At 42.7% G+C, this 15104-nt stretch overlaps 1 protein-coding gene across 1 annotated transcript in view; it reads right to left on the reverse strand.

The window, feature by feature from the left end:
- PPP1R21 (protein phosphatase 1 regulatory subunit 21) overlaps nt 1–15104 on the reverse strand; it is a 78478-nt gene that overhangs the window by 49837 nt on the left and 13537 nt on the right. Inside the window, exons 4-8 of the mRNA XM_075863194.1 lie at nt 14060–14158; nt 12701–12865; nt 9606–9664; nt 7283–7377; nt 772–824 (exon numbers count right to left, since the gene is read on the reverse strand). Coding sequence (XP_075719309.1) covers nt 772–824; nt 7283–7377; nt 9606–9664; nt 12701–12865; nt 14060–14158 — 471 coding nt within the window. The remainder of the gene's footprint in view (nt 1–771; nt 825–7282; nt 7378–9605; nt 9665–12700; nt 12866–14059; nt 14159–15104) is intronic.

Here is a 15104-nt window from a genome sequence, read left to right on the forward strand (position 1 = left end):
AGTGCATTCGATACTGCTTATTCTCTGTCTGGGAAAAGCTCTTCACCCAGAAAGACCCGTGGCTAGCAGTCTCCCGAAGCAGCGCTTGGACTATATATACACATCTTTAGGACTACGAGGTTGTTGTGCCCACAGCACGATGCTGCCAGGTGTGTGTATACCTCTCACGTTCCTGCCCCTATTTATCGTGAGTTGATGCTCTATGTTGCGCCATTGTGTTTTTTTTCCTTTAAAGTGAGTCCATTTAGGCCCCTCTCACACAAGCGTGAATAACGCACAGCACACGGACCCATTGAGATCCAGCGAGAGTCCGCTGAGTGAAAGATACTGCATGTCCTAGGTTGGTGTGTTATCACGCACCTATGCGCCCATTGAAGTCAATGGGTGCGTGAAACCACGCACTGCACACGCATGTTCGGTGCGTGACGTACGCATCAATTAAGTTGAAAATAATAATAAAATAAAAAAAGATGTGCTTTGCGAGTGCGCAAATAACGCATACATACCACTCGCAAAGCACACTGATGCATAACGCCACACACAAAAAACTGATTCACACGCGTTTTTCACGCACGTGAATCTGACATGCTCGTGTGCATGGGGCCCTAGAGAAAGCTTTCTCTACCAGGCATCCAAACCAGAGAGTCCCTTTTATCCAGCTATGTAGGGAACACGAAGGAGACAAGTTCCTTTAGTTTTATATCACCCAAAATATAATGCACAACTGGTAAATAGAAACAATATGGTTAATAGGAAAATAAAAAATCAAACCTGATGTCTTCTGCTGTGTAAAGGTACATTCAGGGCATTGAAATCACTAAATCCTAGTAAATAAAAAAATAAAAAATTGTATTAAAGAAAGGAACAGATATTAGCAATTAGACACTCGATGTGGAGACACAAGGTCCATTACTACACCGGAGACAAGATGGCAATGGAAGAAAATGTGAACGGATAACAATAAAACTCAGCGCTGCACCGGTGATGTCCATGACCTTGGAAACTCATTCTCTAATAGAGCGATGAATACTTCCTCCATATAAAACGTGACACCAGTTATTATCCTGCAGGTCTATCTAAAAAACCTTTTATATTGCCGGGAATGATGCTTGAGTTCCCCAAATGTCTTACAATAACACGCACAATTTAAGAAAACAGGACACAGACAAACCTCGGGGGACACTTTTTACAGGGGATCTTTGGTCACACTTCTTGCACATGACCGAGATCGGGCCGTTAAAAACGGTCTGAGTGTCGGCTGGAGTTCCGAGCCCGACCGCGGTACCGGTGAACGGGGCTCCGAGCATCATAGACATTTTATGATGCTAGGAGTCCCTGCCTCCCCGCGGAACGGCTGTTTCGTACGGTATTATTTTGTTCAGTTCGGAACAGCAGCTCCGTCGGGAGGCAGAGACTCCTAGCGTCATAAAATGTCTATGGTTTATACGACGTTCACCGAGCGGTGGAAGCGGCACATTAACTTTATTCTGCGGGTCAAATTTACGTTTGTTTTCTCCTTTAAAATCTTTTACAAAAAAAAAAATAAGAAAGCCGTATTCGAAGACTGATCACTTTTATATTTTTCCGTCTAAGGAGCTGTAAGACCGAATGTCTTTATTTTGTGAGAGAGCTGTAGTTTTTATTGGTACCATTTGGGGTACATACAAATTTGATCACTCTTTATTCAATTATTTGTTTTTTTTTTTGGCAATCCTGTCATTTTGCTTTTATTTTTGTACGGCGTTCAATCTACAGGATAAATAAGGTTAGATATTTTAGTAGTTCTGACTTTTACAGATGCGGCGATACCAATTATGTATATTTTTTCATGGTTTACATTATTTTACAGTAAAAATGGGAAAAGATTTTAGTCTCCTTATTGGACTTAAAAATGCAATCATTCGATCGCTTGTACAATACACTGCAATAATTCCGTATTGCAGTGTAATGTCATGTTGACGGTGTCCTATTAAACCCTGCCTCTGGCTCTAGACCCCCGGCTGCCATGAAAACCCATTGACATCCCATCTGCCCCTCTAACGGCTTAGATGCCACAATCGCTATGGACTGCGGCATCTAAGTGGTTAAACAGCCACAGAGCAGCGTATGGTGTGGGCTCTATACTTCTGCCCCCCCCCCCCGGCAAAGACGCACAGTTATGTCATTGGTCGTTAAGAGGTTAAGTTCTCTCTGAGTATAGTAAACATGTATTTTGGGATATTGTACAGAGGCAGGTCTTGATTATTCTGCTAAGTTGACTTTTTTAGATGTCCATTTCAAGCAAGGAGACGAATAGCCAAGAAATTAATATTAAAAAAAATCCACCTAAAGTGGAGGAATGGCTTAAAGGGGTCGTCTCATGAAGAAAACCCCTTTATAAACAGAAGCCAGTGCAGCGATCCGCTGTAATTTCCGGGGAAAGCCGCGGTCAGACGCACATTTACCCTGCAGCGGGCAGATCAAAAATCTCTGTTTTCTGGTTAAGGTGTAACGTTATAATGTCATGTTTTCTATTTCTGTATTTTATAATATTTGTACCAATAAAAAAAGTTTAAATCGGGGTTGTCTCAGGATGACAACCCCTTTCTGTATGTCTTAATAGGGCATATGATGTCCTCCATGTGCCAGAAAGGGGAGCTGCTCTGTAATAGCGTCTCCTGCTCTGGCAGACCTCACTCATCCATGCTTTACGTGTATTCCTAGACTTGGCTTCCCCCAACAAAAACATCGAATCATTGGGGGCGAGAGAACCCAGATTCACGTTAAAAAACGCACGTAAATCTGGTCCATGTGTGTTGCGTTATTGCATTTGTGCTTTGCGAGTGGCATGTGTTATTCCCGCACTCGCAAAGCACATAATTTTTTTCTTTTTAATGGAATTGATGCGCAAATCACGTTTTCACCCATTGACTTTAATGGGCGTGTAGGTGCGTGAAAACGCTCCACTATAGGAGATGCAGTGAGTTTCACGCAACGGACTCTCGCTGCGTGAGAACTCCTGCATGTGTGAACGGCCACCTTGAAATGAACGGGTCCGTGTGCTGTGCGTGATTTCCATGCGCGGCACACGGACGAGTTTTACGCTTGTCTGAATGAGCCCTCCGTCATTTAAATGTGGCACAACACCCACTGCAACTTTTACACGACCTGGTATCACCAAGACATATGCGTGCGTCTCCATGCTTTTCTATGGACAGACTAAAAAGACACATAGCACCTGCAGGCGCAGTCTATCCTTAGCGAACAATGAGGCGTAGTAACAGATGATCCATTGCATCCTAAAGGCGACAAAGCTACCTCTATTATCCGGAGTCGCTCATATACTAGAGACTATGGTAGGTTTATGTTACTTTTGATTTTTTTTTTACTTTCTCTGCGAGACGATCACCCAATCCCTGTATAGGTCAAAGACAAACATGGCTGTACTTGTCTCCCTGTATTATGTATGGGTGTCACACTGCTCAGATCCCATCCACAATGAACATACAGTCACCTCCGCAGACTTACTGCTGTTTTGATAAACACAAGAGCAGGAAAAATTAAATTTTAATACAAGATTTCTTGAAATAGAAATAACGGGAGACTCGAGACAGAGGGAAATGGCAATTCTGCGGCCGCCTAAATAATTGATTTGCCATTTCATCTGCTAAAGTTGCTTCGATCTCGGAACAGTAACCACTTCTTGTGCTGCCGTTTGCCTGCCTGGTGTTAAGGGGTTAACCATATAATGAGATTGGAAAAACGCAGTATGTAATCTCTGAGTCATACCGAACTTATATAATGCTGAACGGGAGACAAGCGCGTAAATTATTCAGCAATACTTTTCTTTTTCTTGTTTTTTAAGGAATCGGAGCCTTCCAGCCAAGAGAGGGATTAATGGATTGTTATCCTCTAACTTTACCACATTGTCGGTCCTCATAGACCTTATGCAACTTGCGTTATAAATTGTTAATTCTTCTTTACGTCCAATGCCGGGCAGAAGCGATAGGATATAAATGACATTACATGTGCATCGTAGACAGGAGATCTGTTCTGATTAGCTCGAGTCCTACATTCCCTTAGATCTCATACATTCTTGTCTTGCACAACTCCCACAGGAACCCAATATCTTTCTAACCCGACCCATATACAAGTAAACCCCGAGTCATCTGCAAAAGCAGTTCCCAGCCAAAGGATCAGTAAATAGATCAAGGGGGTCGCCAAGTCATAGACAGGTAACATGCACGTAGGCACAGAACAGAGCCTCAGGCGCAAGTGTGAACATAGCCTAAAAAGCGTTACCCGCTGCAATTATTTATTATGGAGTCTTTCGATCAGCTGCCTTCAGAAGCCCCCGGCAGTCAGACATGGACACCATGGGAAGCTGCGTCTGGACACATTTCCACTGCGGATGAAATGTAGTTTACATGCCAGTCACTGAAATGAATGTGACCCTACACAGTCTGTCAGTGTGGAGTGAGATACCTTATTGACAAGAGGAATTGTAATGCCCAGTTGTCACATTTTCCATACATTTCCAGGAAGAGTAATAGAGGAACACCACAGCACAGAGTTCTAAGAAAATATGCTCCAGGTTTGTTATCTCATGGGGAATTCAAGTATTTACTATAACAGACATGTCAGGAGAGCCGACAGGTCCACCTTAAAGTGTTTTGATAAAGTCTCCCTATCCCCCCAGACTTCTTGTGCTATCTTGTCATATTACAAGGGCACATCGAATATCATCCAGATATCTTTTTGAGCAGTACATGAGAAGCAGAGTTAAAGTGTAGCTAAACGTTTGACAAACTTCTAACATGTCTTAGAGACATGTCAGAAGTTTGGATCGGTGGTGGTCCGAGCACTGAGACCCCCACCAATCTCTAGAATGAAACCGCTGAAGCCCTCGTGTGAGCGCATAGCCGCTTCGTGTCTGTTCGGCTATTTCCGGAAATAAATGTATCTGTGTCCGGACTCAATAGAAAGTCTATGAGCTCGTACATCGATACATCGGAAAAAGCCGAACAGACACGAAGCAGCTACGCGCTCACACGAGCGCTTCAGCTGCTTCGTTCTAGCGATTGAAAATATATAACCCCAGCACTCACAGAGGTACGCAAAAGATCCAGATGCAAACAAATTTAAGTTTTATTGCAACAAAAGATGGTAAAGTTGAGGTGGAAAGCGACTTGGTAAAGACGTTTCGGCCGAACCTCGGCCTTTGTCACGGTCGCTGACACACAGGGAATATCCGGCGGACAACCCATACCAGTGATATCGTCTTACAGCGACCGTGACAAAGGCAGAGGTTCGGCCGAAACGTCTTTACCAAGTCGCTTTCCACCTCAACTTTACCATCTTTTGTTGCAATAAAACTTAAATTTGTTTGCATCTGGATCTTTTGCGTACCTCTGTGAGTGCTGGGGTTATATATTTTCAATATTGTGGGATTCTCGTCCCTACCTTACTAGCACCACGCCAATTGATTGAGGAGTGCATCCCAATATCTATTTTCGTTCTAGCGATTGGCGGGGGTCTCAGTGCTCGGACCCCCACCAATACAAACTTCTGACATGTCTCTATGACATATCAGAAGTTTGTCAAACGTTTAGCTACACTTTAAATGATAAAATTGTTTCTGCTGCCACAAGGGGGAGCTCACGGTGTAATGATTTATTATTAATGGGAGCTTTATAAATCCCTCTGCAGTGAGCTCCCTCTAGTGGTGGCTGCAGGCAAACAGAATATTATTATGTAACGCTACAGCTGTGTTAAGGGAAGCAGAGGATCTGGAACTCTGTATCAGAAAGTGGTCCAATGCCTATAAAAGAATTCTGCCCTAAACGACCTCCATTAGTCCCTGCACCATCCCAAACCACCAGGAATATTAGGAGTTAAATGTAAATTCTGTAAATTCCTTGCAGTCAGTATAATGGGGAGAAGGAGGCGTTTTACCACCTTCACCATGGGCACAAACACACTTGAAAACCCCTTTATAAATCCTGCGTTTCTTCTGCACGAGGTTGGAGTGCTACCTGAGTGGGAGAGATTTTAAACAAGGCTGTGTAACATGGAGAGGCAGCTTCTTGTACAGCAGGTGAACGGTGTCCACTTCTACACATATACCTACATGTACTCAAGTGGTGGCCAGTCAGAAATGTATGGCGGACAACCTGGTCTACTACAAGCTCCAGACTACAGTATGGCTGCAAGAATAATCTATTTGTTTTGATTGTCACTTCACTTTTCTTCTTACTTTGCCAATTGTAAAGCGCTGTGGAATATTTTGGCACACATAAAGATGACTATTGTCATAAGGAAAAAATAATTTGGCAACATTACGTGGTACGAAGCTCCTATGTGTAAGCAGATACTGCAGTGGCTTTGTCCTCTTTTATCTATGCTTCATTCTTTAAGATTTTAAACTCCAATGAGCAAGACTCTTCCAGCTTCCTCCCTCGCGCTTACTGCTCAACCCATGTGTCAGTCTTCACTGTAGATCTCGTATTCCGATCACAAACTTGTACTATCAGAAATCATGTGCTGCAAGTCCCCCACAGACAGGGGAGGGCTGCGTGGCATTTAAGCAGTCCGAGTATGTTCACACGCTTACTAAAAAACGTCTGAAAATACGGAGCTGTTTTCAAGGGAAAATAGCTCCTCATTTTCAGACGTTTTTTTTTTTAAGCCACTCGCGTTTTTCGGCCGTTTACGGGCCGAAAATAAGCCGTGTGAACATACCCTAAGGGTGTGTTCACATCAGCGTTAGATTCCGTTGATAGGTTTTTTGACGGAATCAATAGCGCTGTCGACTATGCCATCCATTCCGGCAAAACAAAGGAAACCTTACAGAACGGAGACAAACGGAAAGCATTCGCAACGGAAGCATTAGCATTGAAATCAATAGTAATGCAAACGGAAGCTATGGTTTCCCGACGGAAAGGTCTGACGGAATCCATCAACAGAACCCGGACGCAGATGTGAACACACCCTGCTACTCCAACATCAATCCGCCATACCCACAAACCATTCCCTCTTTCTTTTTTGCATTCATGGGGCTATACGTGCATATATTGACGGATACACTGAGAAATGAAGGAGAATAGTCAAGCAATTAAGAGTTTAGAAATCCAAGGTTAGACTTACTGGAAGTTGCTCGGCATGAATACGAATGTTCACTTTATTCACAGCTTACCTAATAATTTTTTTTTACACTATACATCACTAGAAAACTAGAATTTATAGCAGCTGGAGATCATTGAAAACCATTCGATCACCACCACCGAATATTAGTTCTACTTACTTGTATCATTGAACGGAACTTTTTCATTGATGATACCCAGAGACTCCTCCAGTCTACAACTCAGATCTGAATGAAGAGTTTTCAACTGATTCTGGCTGATGAAACAAATAATACATTTCAGACATGGAAAACACAGACCTTTGTTTTATTAATCGGATCATATAGCTTCAGAACGTGCAAAACAAGACGGCGAGGACATGTCATGAGTCTCTATGTTGCTCTTTTTCCTACTCTGAAAGTAGATGTAGATTTTCTTGTCATTTAAAGGTTACGTGCACGATGCAAGCAATTTTTTGTATTGGTCCAGTGAATCTAAAATAAAAAAAATTGCATTAACTCTGCAAAAAGACAAAATAAATCCTCTCGTTTGGTGTATACAGCTCTGATGCAGACCTGTGTCTCCATGGTTACCGACAATCCCGGTGTGTCACCTGACCGTCATGTGTTGCTGAACTCACTATGCACCTCCTCTGCGGTCTGTAGCATAGCAAGAAAAGAGGACAGATCCAGAATGCAGAATCAGACTACACACATGGTTTGTTTGTAGTCTGTAACCATGGAAACACCTTTTTTTTTTTTTTTTACTGAAAAGACTATTTGCATATATTATTTTATTTTTTTAGAGATGCTTTAAAACAATTACAAAAAAAAGTGTACATACCCTTCATTTATTGTGCCACAACCCAAAATCAAGGCAAAAAAAATAGAATAAGGACAGTGCTAGATACAGCTAGAGTAATTTTCAAAATACATTTTTTTTTTTCCTCCATTTTCATCTTTGCTATGGAATTTTTGGAAACTATACCCTCCTTAGGACAAAAGAACCATAGCTTCCTTTCTCAATTGCAAGTCCACCAAACCCTGAAAGGCACCTTCCCTCAGGTTTGGGAGGCTAACAAAGTAGGGATACACCATCCTGGTAAGCATACCGATTTCTATGGGCCACAAAGACCCAGGTTTATTGCCCTTAAGAGGGTAGCCGTGTCTAGATTTTGAGGCACTAAATCACCCGCATGTCGTTCGTTATTATCCTAAATGTGCCCCTATCAAAACTGTCAGTTTTAGCATTTTGTCTAAAAAAGAAGTTATAATACAGCGTGCGCCGTATGTAAATTACCGGAGAAGTGTCCTGAGAGGAGTCCAGGTGTACTGGCCTCGGCTTCACCTGAGCACGTGCAGGATGCCGTTGGACTCATCTCAGGATTCTTCTCCGGTAATTTACATATGGCGCACATTGTATTATAACTTCTTTTAAGACAAAATGCTAAAACGGACAGTATTGCGAGGGGACATGTTTATGATGCTATTCCCCAGCAGTATAACGAAATGCTGGTGGTTTGCGCCCTAAAGTTTAGTAAAAAATTTTAAGGATACGATCATGCCTGCCGTTTTTGGCAGTGCCACATGGAAAGATCGTAGAAGACCTAATCAAGGGATAACGGTAGGTGCCGGTCACCGTCTATATCCCACTGTGGAGAAAGAAAAACACTGGTCTCTTCACACGACGAGTAAAGAAACATATTTCAGAACACATAGACATCGAATTCACTTGCTTTCAGACCTTGCATTTCCGGACTCGTTCAGCGGTGTATGAAATTTGCAAACATGTCCTTTGTGAGGTTCAAAAATAGATTTGTCTCTCAGGCCAGCGATTGTGACCAGAACTGTCCCTCTAAACAAGCCAATATCCACATTCAATAGAGACTCTTAAAAATAACGCCCTCTAGAGTGTGTCGTCCACAAATGTAGGGAAGATAGATCGGTTTGCCTTAACCCCATTAAGGTCCAAGCTATGGGTCACCCCCTAGAGACACAATATTCCTGATGCACCACAAATAGCTGTACATTCTTCTACATGATATAAAGCCACATAATAACTCCAGACAAGGATTCCTGGGGTTATGCTCACCGGTGGTTACCTACTCCTGCCTGCTAACATAAGTTCTTATGCTTGTAAAACCACACTACTGAACTGGCGGATCTGGTAAATGACGGCATCGGAAACTCACATATGTCCCTCTAAACAAGATACCCCCATAGTCAGATGGAATCAGATGAATGTGCAGCACTTCTTTCCACTCCTTTTCTAGCTTTGGGATTATTCCCTTTAGAGGATCCTCCAGGACCTTAACATTGATGGCCTATCCCTAGAATAGGTCGTCAATCAGTGGGGTCCGACCTTTGGAAATCCCTACGATCGTCACGGCGCTCCTTCACCGTTTACAGCACTCCGAATACAGAACTTGAGCGGCTCTTTGCAGCATTGCTTATTAAAACACAGACATTACAGATCATTTCTGTTCTACATTGCGTCAATACTTACCAGTCTTCTGACCGTAGTCGGCATTCCTTCGCCTCCTTCTCCAGGCCCTGAGCTTTTACCTAAGTGAAGTAACATCAAAATTAGATGAAAGTGCACGGCCATTATTTACTTTACAGATCATCCCCATAGAAAGATAAATGATGAACGTGAACAAGGCATGTGTGCAAAATTCCAAAACTGTGTGACATCCGCAAATAAATACAATTGTAGCGGATAGCAAGTAGTTCATCTAAATCCACTACAAGAGAAACTATTAAATAATGTTATTCCCTATATTACTGTAAGGTAAAGCAATAAAAATTCTCTATCAGAGTTTTTATGGCACTTTACTATTTCAGCAAATAGAGATGTTGAGGATAGAAGAATCTGCAGGCCAAGTACTGGCTGGTACCATCAACTATGCTTTAGGGCTTGAAATAAAAAAACGAATCATTGATAATGATGGTACAGGAAAGGAACATACTAGATTTAAAAAAAGGTTGGAATACGGCATACGATAAAAAAAAAAAGACAACTGTGCATGCAAAGGTTCGCTTTATCTCAACTGTGAGTGATATTATTGTTAAGTGAAAGCGTTTAGGAGCCACAGCCACGAAGTGGTGACCACAAAGTTACAGAGCGGGGTCACTGAATGCGGAGGTACATAAAAGTCACCACCGCTCTGCTGACTCAACAACTCAAGAGTTTAAAACCTCCTCTGGTATTAACATCCGCACATAAACTGTGCCCCGAGAGCTTCATGGCATGTGGGCCGAGCAGCTGCATGCCAGCCTTACATCACCAAGCACAATGCCAAGCGTCGGATGGAGGGGTGTAAAGCCGCCGCCACTGGATTCCGGAGAAGTGGAAACGTGTTCTGTGGAGTGATGAATCACGCTTCTCTATCTGGCGGTCTGAAGGACGAGTCTGAGTTTGGTGAATGCCAGGAGAAGTTACCTGCCTGACCGCATTGTGCCAGCTGTAACGTTTGGTGGGGGAGGGATGCTAGGGGGTTGCTTTTCAGGGGTCGGCCTAGAACCCTTAGGTACAGTAAAGGGAAATCTTAATAGTTCAGTATAGCAAGACATTTTGGACAATTATACGCTTCAGACGTTGTAGGAACAGTTTGGGGGAAGGATCCGTTGTTATCCAGCATGATTGTGCCCCACTTAACAAAGCAAGGTCCATAAAGACATGGTTAGGCAAGACATCTCACATATATACATATATACATATATATATATATATACACACATACATACACACACACACACACTAGTCCTGCGCAATGAATTAGAATATCAAAAAGTTAATTTATTTCAGTAATTTAATTTAAAAAGTTACTCATATATTATATAGATTCATTACACACGGAGAGATCTATTTACAGCATTTTTTTCTTTTAATGTTGATGATTATGGTAACAGTTAATGAAAACCCAAAATTTTGTGGCTCAGAAAATTAGATTATTATATAAGCCCAATTTCAAAAATGATTTTTAATACCGTACTGAAAAGTATGTCCAGTATCTGCACTCAATACTTGGTCGAGGCTCCTTTTGCATGAATTACGGCATCAATGTGGCGTGGCATGGAGGCGATCAGCCTGTGGCACTGCTGAGGTGTTATCAATGCGGCGTGGCATGGAGGTGATCAGCCTGTGGCACTGCTGAGGTGTTATCAATGCGGCGTGGCATGGAGGCGATCAGCCTGTGGCACTGCTGAGGTGTTATCAATGCGGCGTGGCATGGAGGCGATCAGCCTGTGGCACTGCTGAGGTGTTATCAATGCGGCGTGGCATGGAGGTGATCAGCCTGTGGCACTGCTGAGGTGTTATGGACGCCAGGTTGCTTTGATAGCAGCCTTCAGCTCGTCTGCATTGTTGGGTCCGGTGTCTCATCTTCCTCTTGACAATACTCTATAGATTCTCTATGGGGTTTAGGTCGGGCGAGTTTGCTGGCCAATCAAGCGCAGTGATACTGTGGTTATTACACCAGGTATTGGTACTTTTGCCAGTGTGTGCAGGTGCCAAGTCCTGCTGGAAAATGAAATCAGCATCTCCATAAAGCTTGTCAGCAGAGGGAAGCATGAAGTGCTGGGAAATGTCCTGCTAGACGCTGCGCTGACTCTGGACTTGATATAACACAGTGGACCAACACCAGCAGATGACACGTCCCCCCAAACCATCACTGACTGTGGAAACTTCACACTGGACCGCAAGAAACTTGGATTGATGCCTCTCCACTCCTCCTTCAGACTCTGGGAACGAGATTTCCAAATGAAATGCAAAATTTCAGCAACAGACCAGTCCTTGTAAAGGCTTGGGAAAACTTTGCAGGTGTTTTGTGTTGAGTAGCGGATAAGAGGGTCACACCACGAGTCTACAATCTGCAACTTTTACCCAATATTCGCATTTTCTGAGAGACTAAATTTTGGGTTTTCATTAACTGTTAGCCATAATCATCAACATTGAAAGAAAAAAATGCTGGAAATAGATCCCCCTGTGTGTAATGCGTCTATATAATATAGGAGTTTCACTTTTTGAATTGAATTACTGAAATAAATTAACTTTTTGATGATATTCTAATTCATTGAGAAGGACTAATTATATATATATATATATATATATACACACACACACACACACACACACACACACACACAACTAAACATAGAGCGATCAGCACTATAAAACATCATTTGCACACATTATATTTTCAAAAGTGTAAAAGTTTGACCGCAAAGAAAAATAAGAAATAAACATTCTTGTCACTATCAATATATTTCTATGTATTATTCTCTAATGAGGGTCATAACTGAAATGGCAGAAAAATAGAAGCATGAATTAAGGACAAGGACTTTTTTACATGGAGGAAAATCACTGCTTGAGAAACTTGATCTTTCCCTTTTCTCACAGAAAAGGAAATATAATGTTCACCACCTATAGACATTAACACCGGGCCATATAGTACTCAGTGTGGGGTTATCATCTCTCCCCTCCACTGCATTGTCAGCCACATTCTTCTGCCACAAACATTAACCGAAGGAAGGAAGTGGAGTCACGATTAACGGCAGAGCTTCCCTCAAACAAAATCATCATCATCATCATCTTCTTACCTCTAACTTTGCCTTGTCACTCTGTAACTTTTCAATAGTCTCCATGTATTTCTGCTTAAGGCCTTCCACAACAGCTTGGTGCTGGGCAGCGCCCGTCTCCAGGACTTGTAGCCGACTTCTCAACTCATTCTCTATCTGCCTGTGCTTCTCACTGGCCTCAAAGAACTGAAAATAAGCAGAAATCCATCAATATAGGTTCTTAAAAAGTAACTAAAAAAACTGTTGAAATGTCAGTGTCATGCCCGAGCACTGAGACCCCCACCCATCGCTAAAACAAAGTGGCAGAAGTGTTCAGGTGAGCGCCGTGCTTCTTAGTTTCTGATCGGCTTTCATCGGAGCGGCGTACGGGCTCAATAGAAAGTCTATGAGCCCGTACACAGCTCGCTAGGCTTTGCAAGGAAAGCCGATCAGAAACGAAGCAACGCAGCTCTCACCTGCGCACTTCTGCCATTTCGTTTTAGTGATAGGTGGGGGTTCTCAGTGCACAGACCCCCACTGTGACATGTCAAAGTTTTGTAAAAGTTTAGTTACCCTTTGAGAATGTCGCAAACTAGAATAGCATATTTACCTCAGGGCATATTTACCTCAGGGCATATTTACCTCAGGGCATATTTACCTCAGGGCCAGGCTTACTAAGTCACTGGGAGTTCCATGACCATATAAAAGCATGATGCCAGGGGAGTAGTTCTATGGGGTGCAGGGGTAAGCAGTCACACCCGGACTCTCATGCCCTGGTCCCTCTGTCATATAAGACACACGGTATTATTGATGACATATGGTTGCTGGGGGTCCTGATAAACATTTAGCATTAGGGCCCAGAAGCTTCAATCTGCGTCTCTGCATGAGGCTGCGCGCATTTATACATATCACAGAACACCGAGATGACTTGTAATATTAGAACTTACAATTACGTATAATAACAACCCTCCACTGCTGAGGAACCTCTTTTTTTCTTTTTTTTTTTTTTCAAAAGAGAAAGAAAAAAAAAAAGTGATTTAGGACATCTCTGTATAATCGTCAGGTTCTAACATGAGAATGTGATGTTTATATAAAATACTATTTAGAAATGTCAATGGAAAATTATACGTAGACAATTGTCCGTTCTCAGCGAGAAAGTAACATTGTAGCAGCAATTCTTATGGGCAAATATCATCATGATTTGATTCCGCTATGATCTCCTGATCCTCCTATCAAAGCGTTCAGGTGCCTTGCTGAGCAGATAACCCACCGATCAGGGGACTGTTCAGTGGGTGTAACAAGTATATATAGTCTAGTTTAATGCTATTACTTGCAGAGTTGGCAAAATTCCTTTAAATGAGTCGCAAGTGAAAGTTGCAAAAAGTAAGACTTGTTTCCGACCTGTATGTGCAGCCTCTCGTTCTCCTCGATCTTTTTCTGAAGATCTTCATCAAAGACATTTTTTTGTTCCTGGCTCATTTGAGACGACTCTACGTGTTTCTAGGTGGCAAAAAGATATAACCGTAAATAATGTAAAACGCTTAAAGCGCAACTAAACATCGATCAACTTTTATTTTGTAGAATTGTGTAATATAAATAGATTTTGTCATATACTTTATTAATGAATTTGGGCCACTCGGACACTTTTCTACCACATTTTATTTCTTGCATTTTTCCTGTTGCTTGCAGAAATCCGTACACCGTTTGAATGTACTCGGTGTACGGACTCTGCTGCCTGTGCGTACGGGTGGGCGGAGGGCCCATCCTTCTGTCAGATGTGCACACCCTCATCGTGACGTCAGGAAGGTCTCTCTGCCCCTATGTACTATACAGTTCTCTATAGAGTAGCAGACAGAAGCAGAGCGCAGGGAAGAGAATGTGATGAGCTCGGCTGCTGTCTGGTCTATAGTGTAACAGGCGATTGACTAGGAGAAGAAGCGCAGGTCTACCGAGGGTACAGGGAGCCGCCGCTAGACCTGCGCTGCTTCTCCTAGTGAAGTGCCTGTCACACACTAAAGACCGGACTGCAGCAGAACTCATCACATTCTCTTCCCTGCGCTCCACTACTGCTGGTTACAGCAGTGTATAGAAGGAGAAGAGGGGACAGGGAGCCGCCGCCAGACCTGCGCTGCTTCTCCTATTGAAGCGCCTGTCACACTACAGTCCGGACAGCAGCAGAGCTCATCACATTCTCTTCCCTGCTACTCTATAGAGAACTGTATATAGTACATAGAGGCTGAGAGACCTTCCTATGGGCAGATTGAATATTGCATACAATACTGGCAAACATCACACACGCTAAGATATTCGCCCCTAGCCAAAATCCGGAAGTGCGAGAAAATAGATGTGGACTGTTTCACAAGAAAAAAAGCTGCAAAAAAGGTACTTTGATGTGAATACAAATTGCTAGGAGTAATGGATTCACATAGAGGGACATGATAGCAGT

Source organism: Rhinoderma darwinii, chromosome 4 (genome assembly GCF_050947455.1).
Source record: "Rhinoderma darwinii isolate aRhiDar2 chromosome 4, aRhiDar2.hap1, whole genome shotgun sequence".
Taxonomy (NCBI): Eukaryota; Metazoa; Chordata; class Amphibia; order Anura; family Rhinodermatidae; genus Rhinoderma; species Rhinoderma darwinii.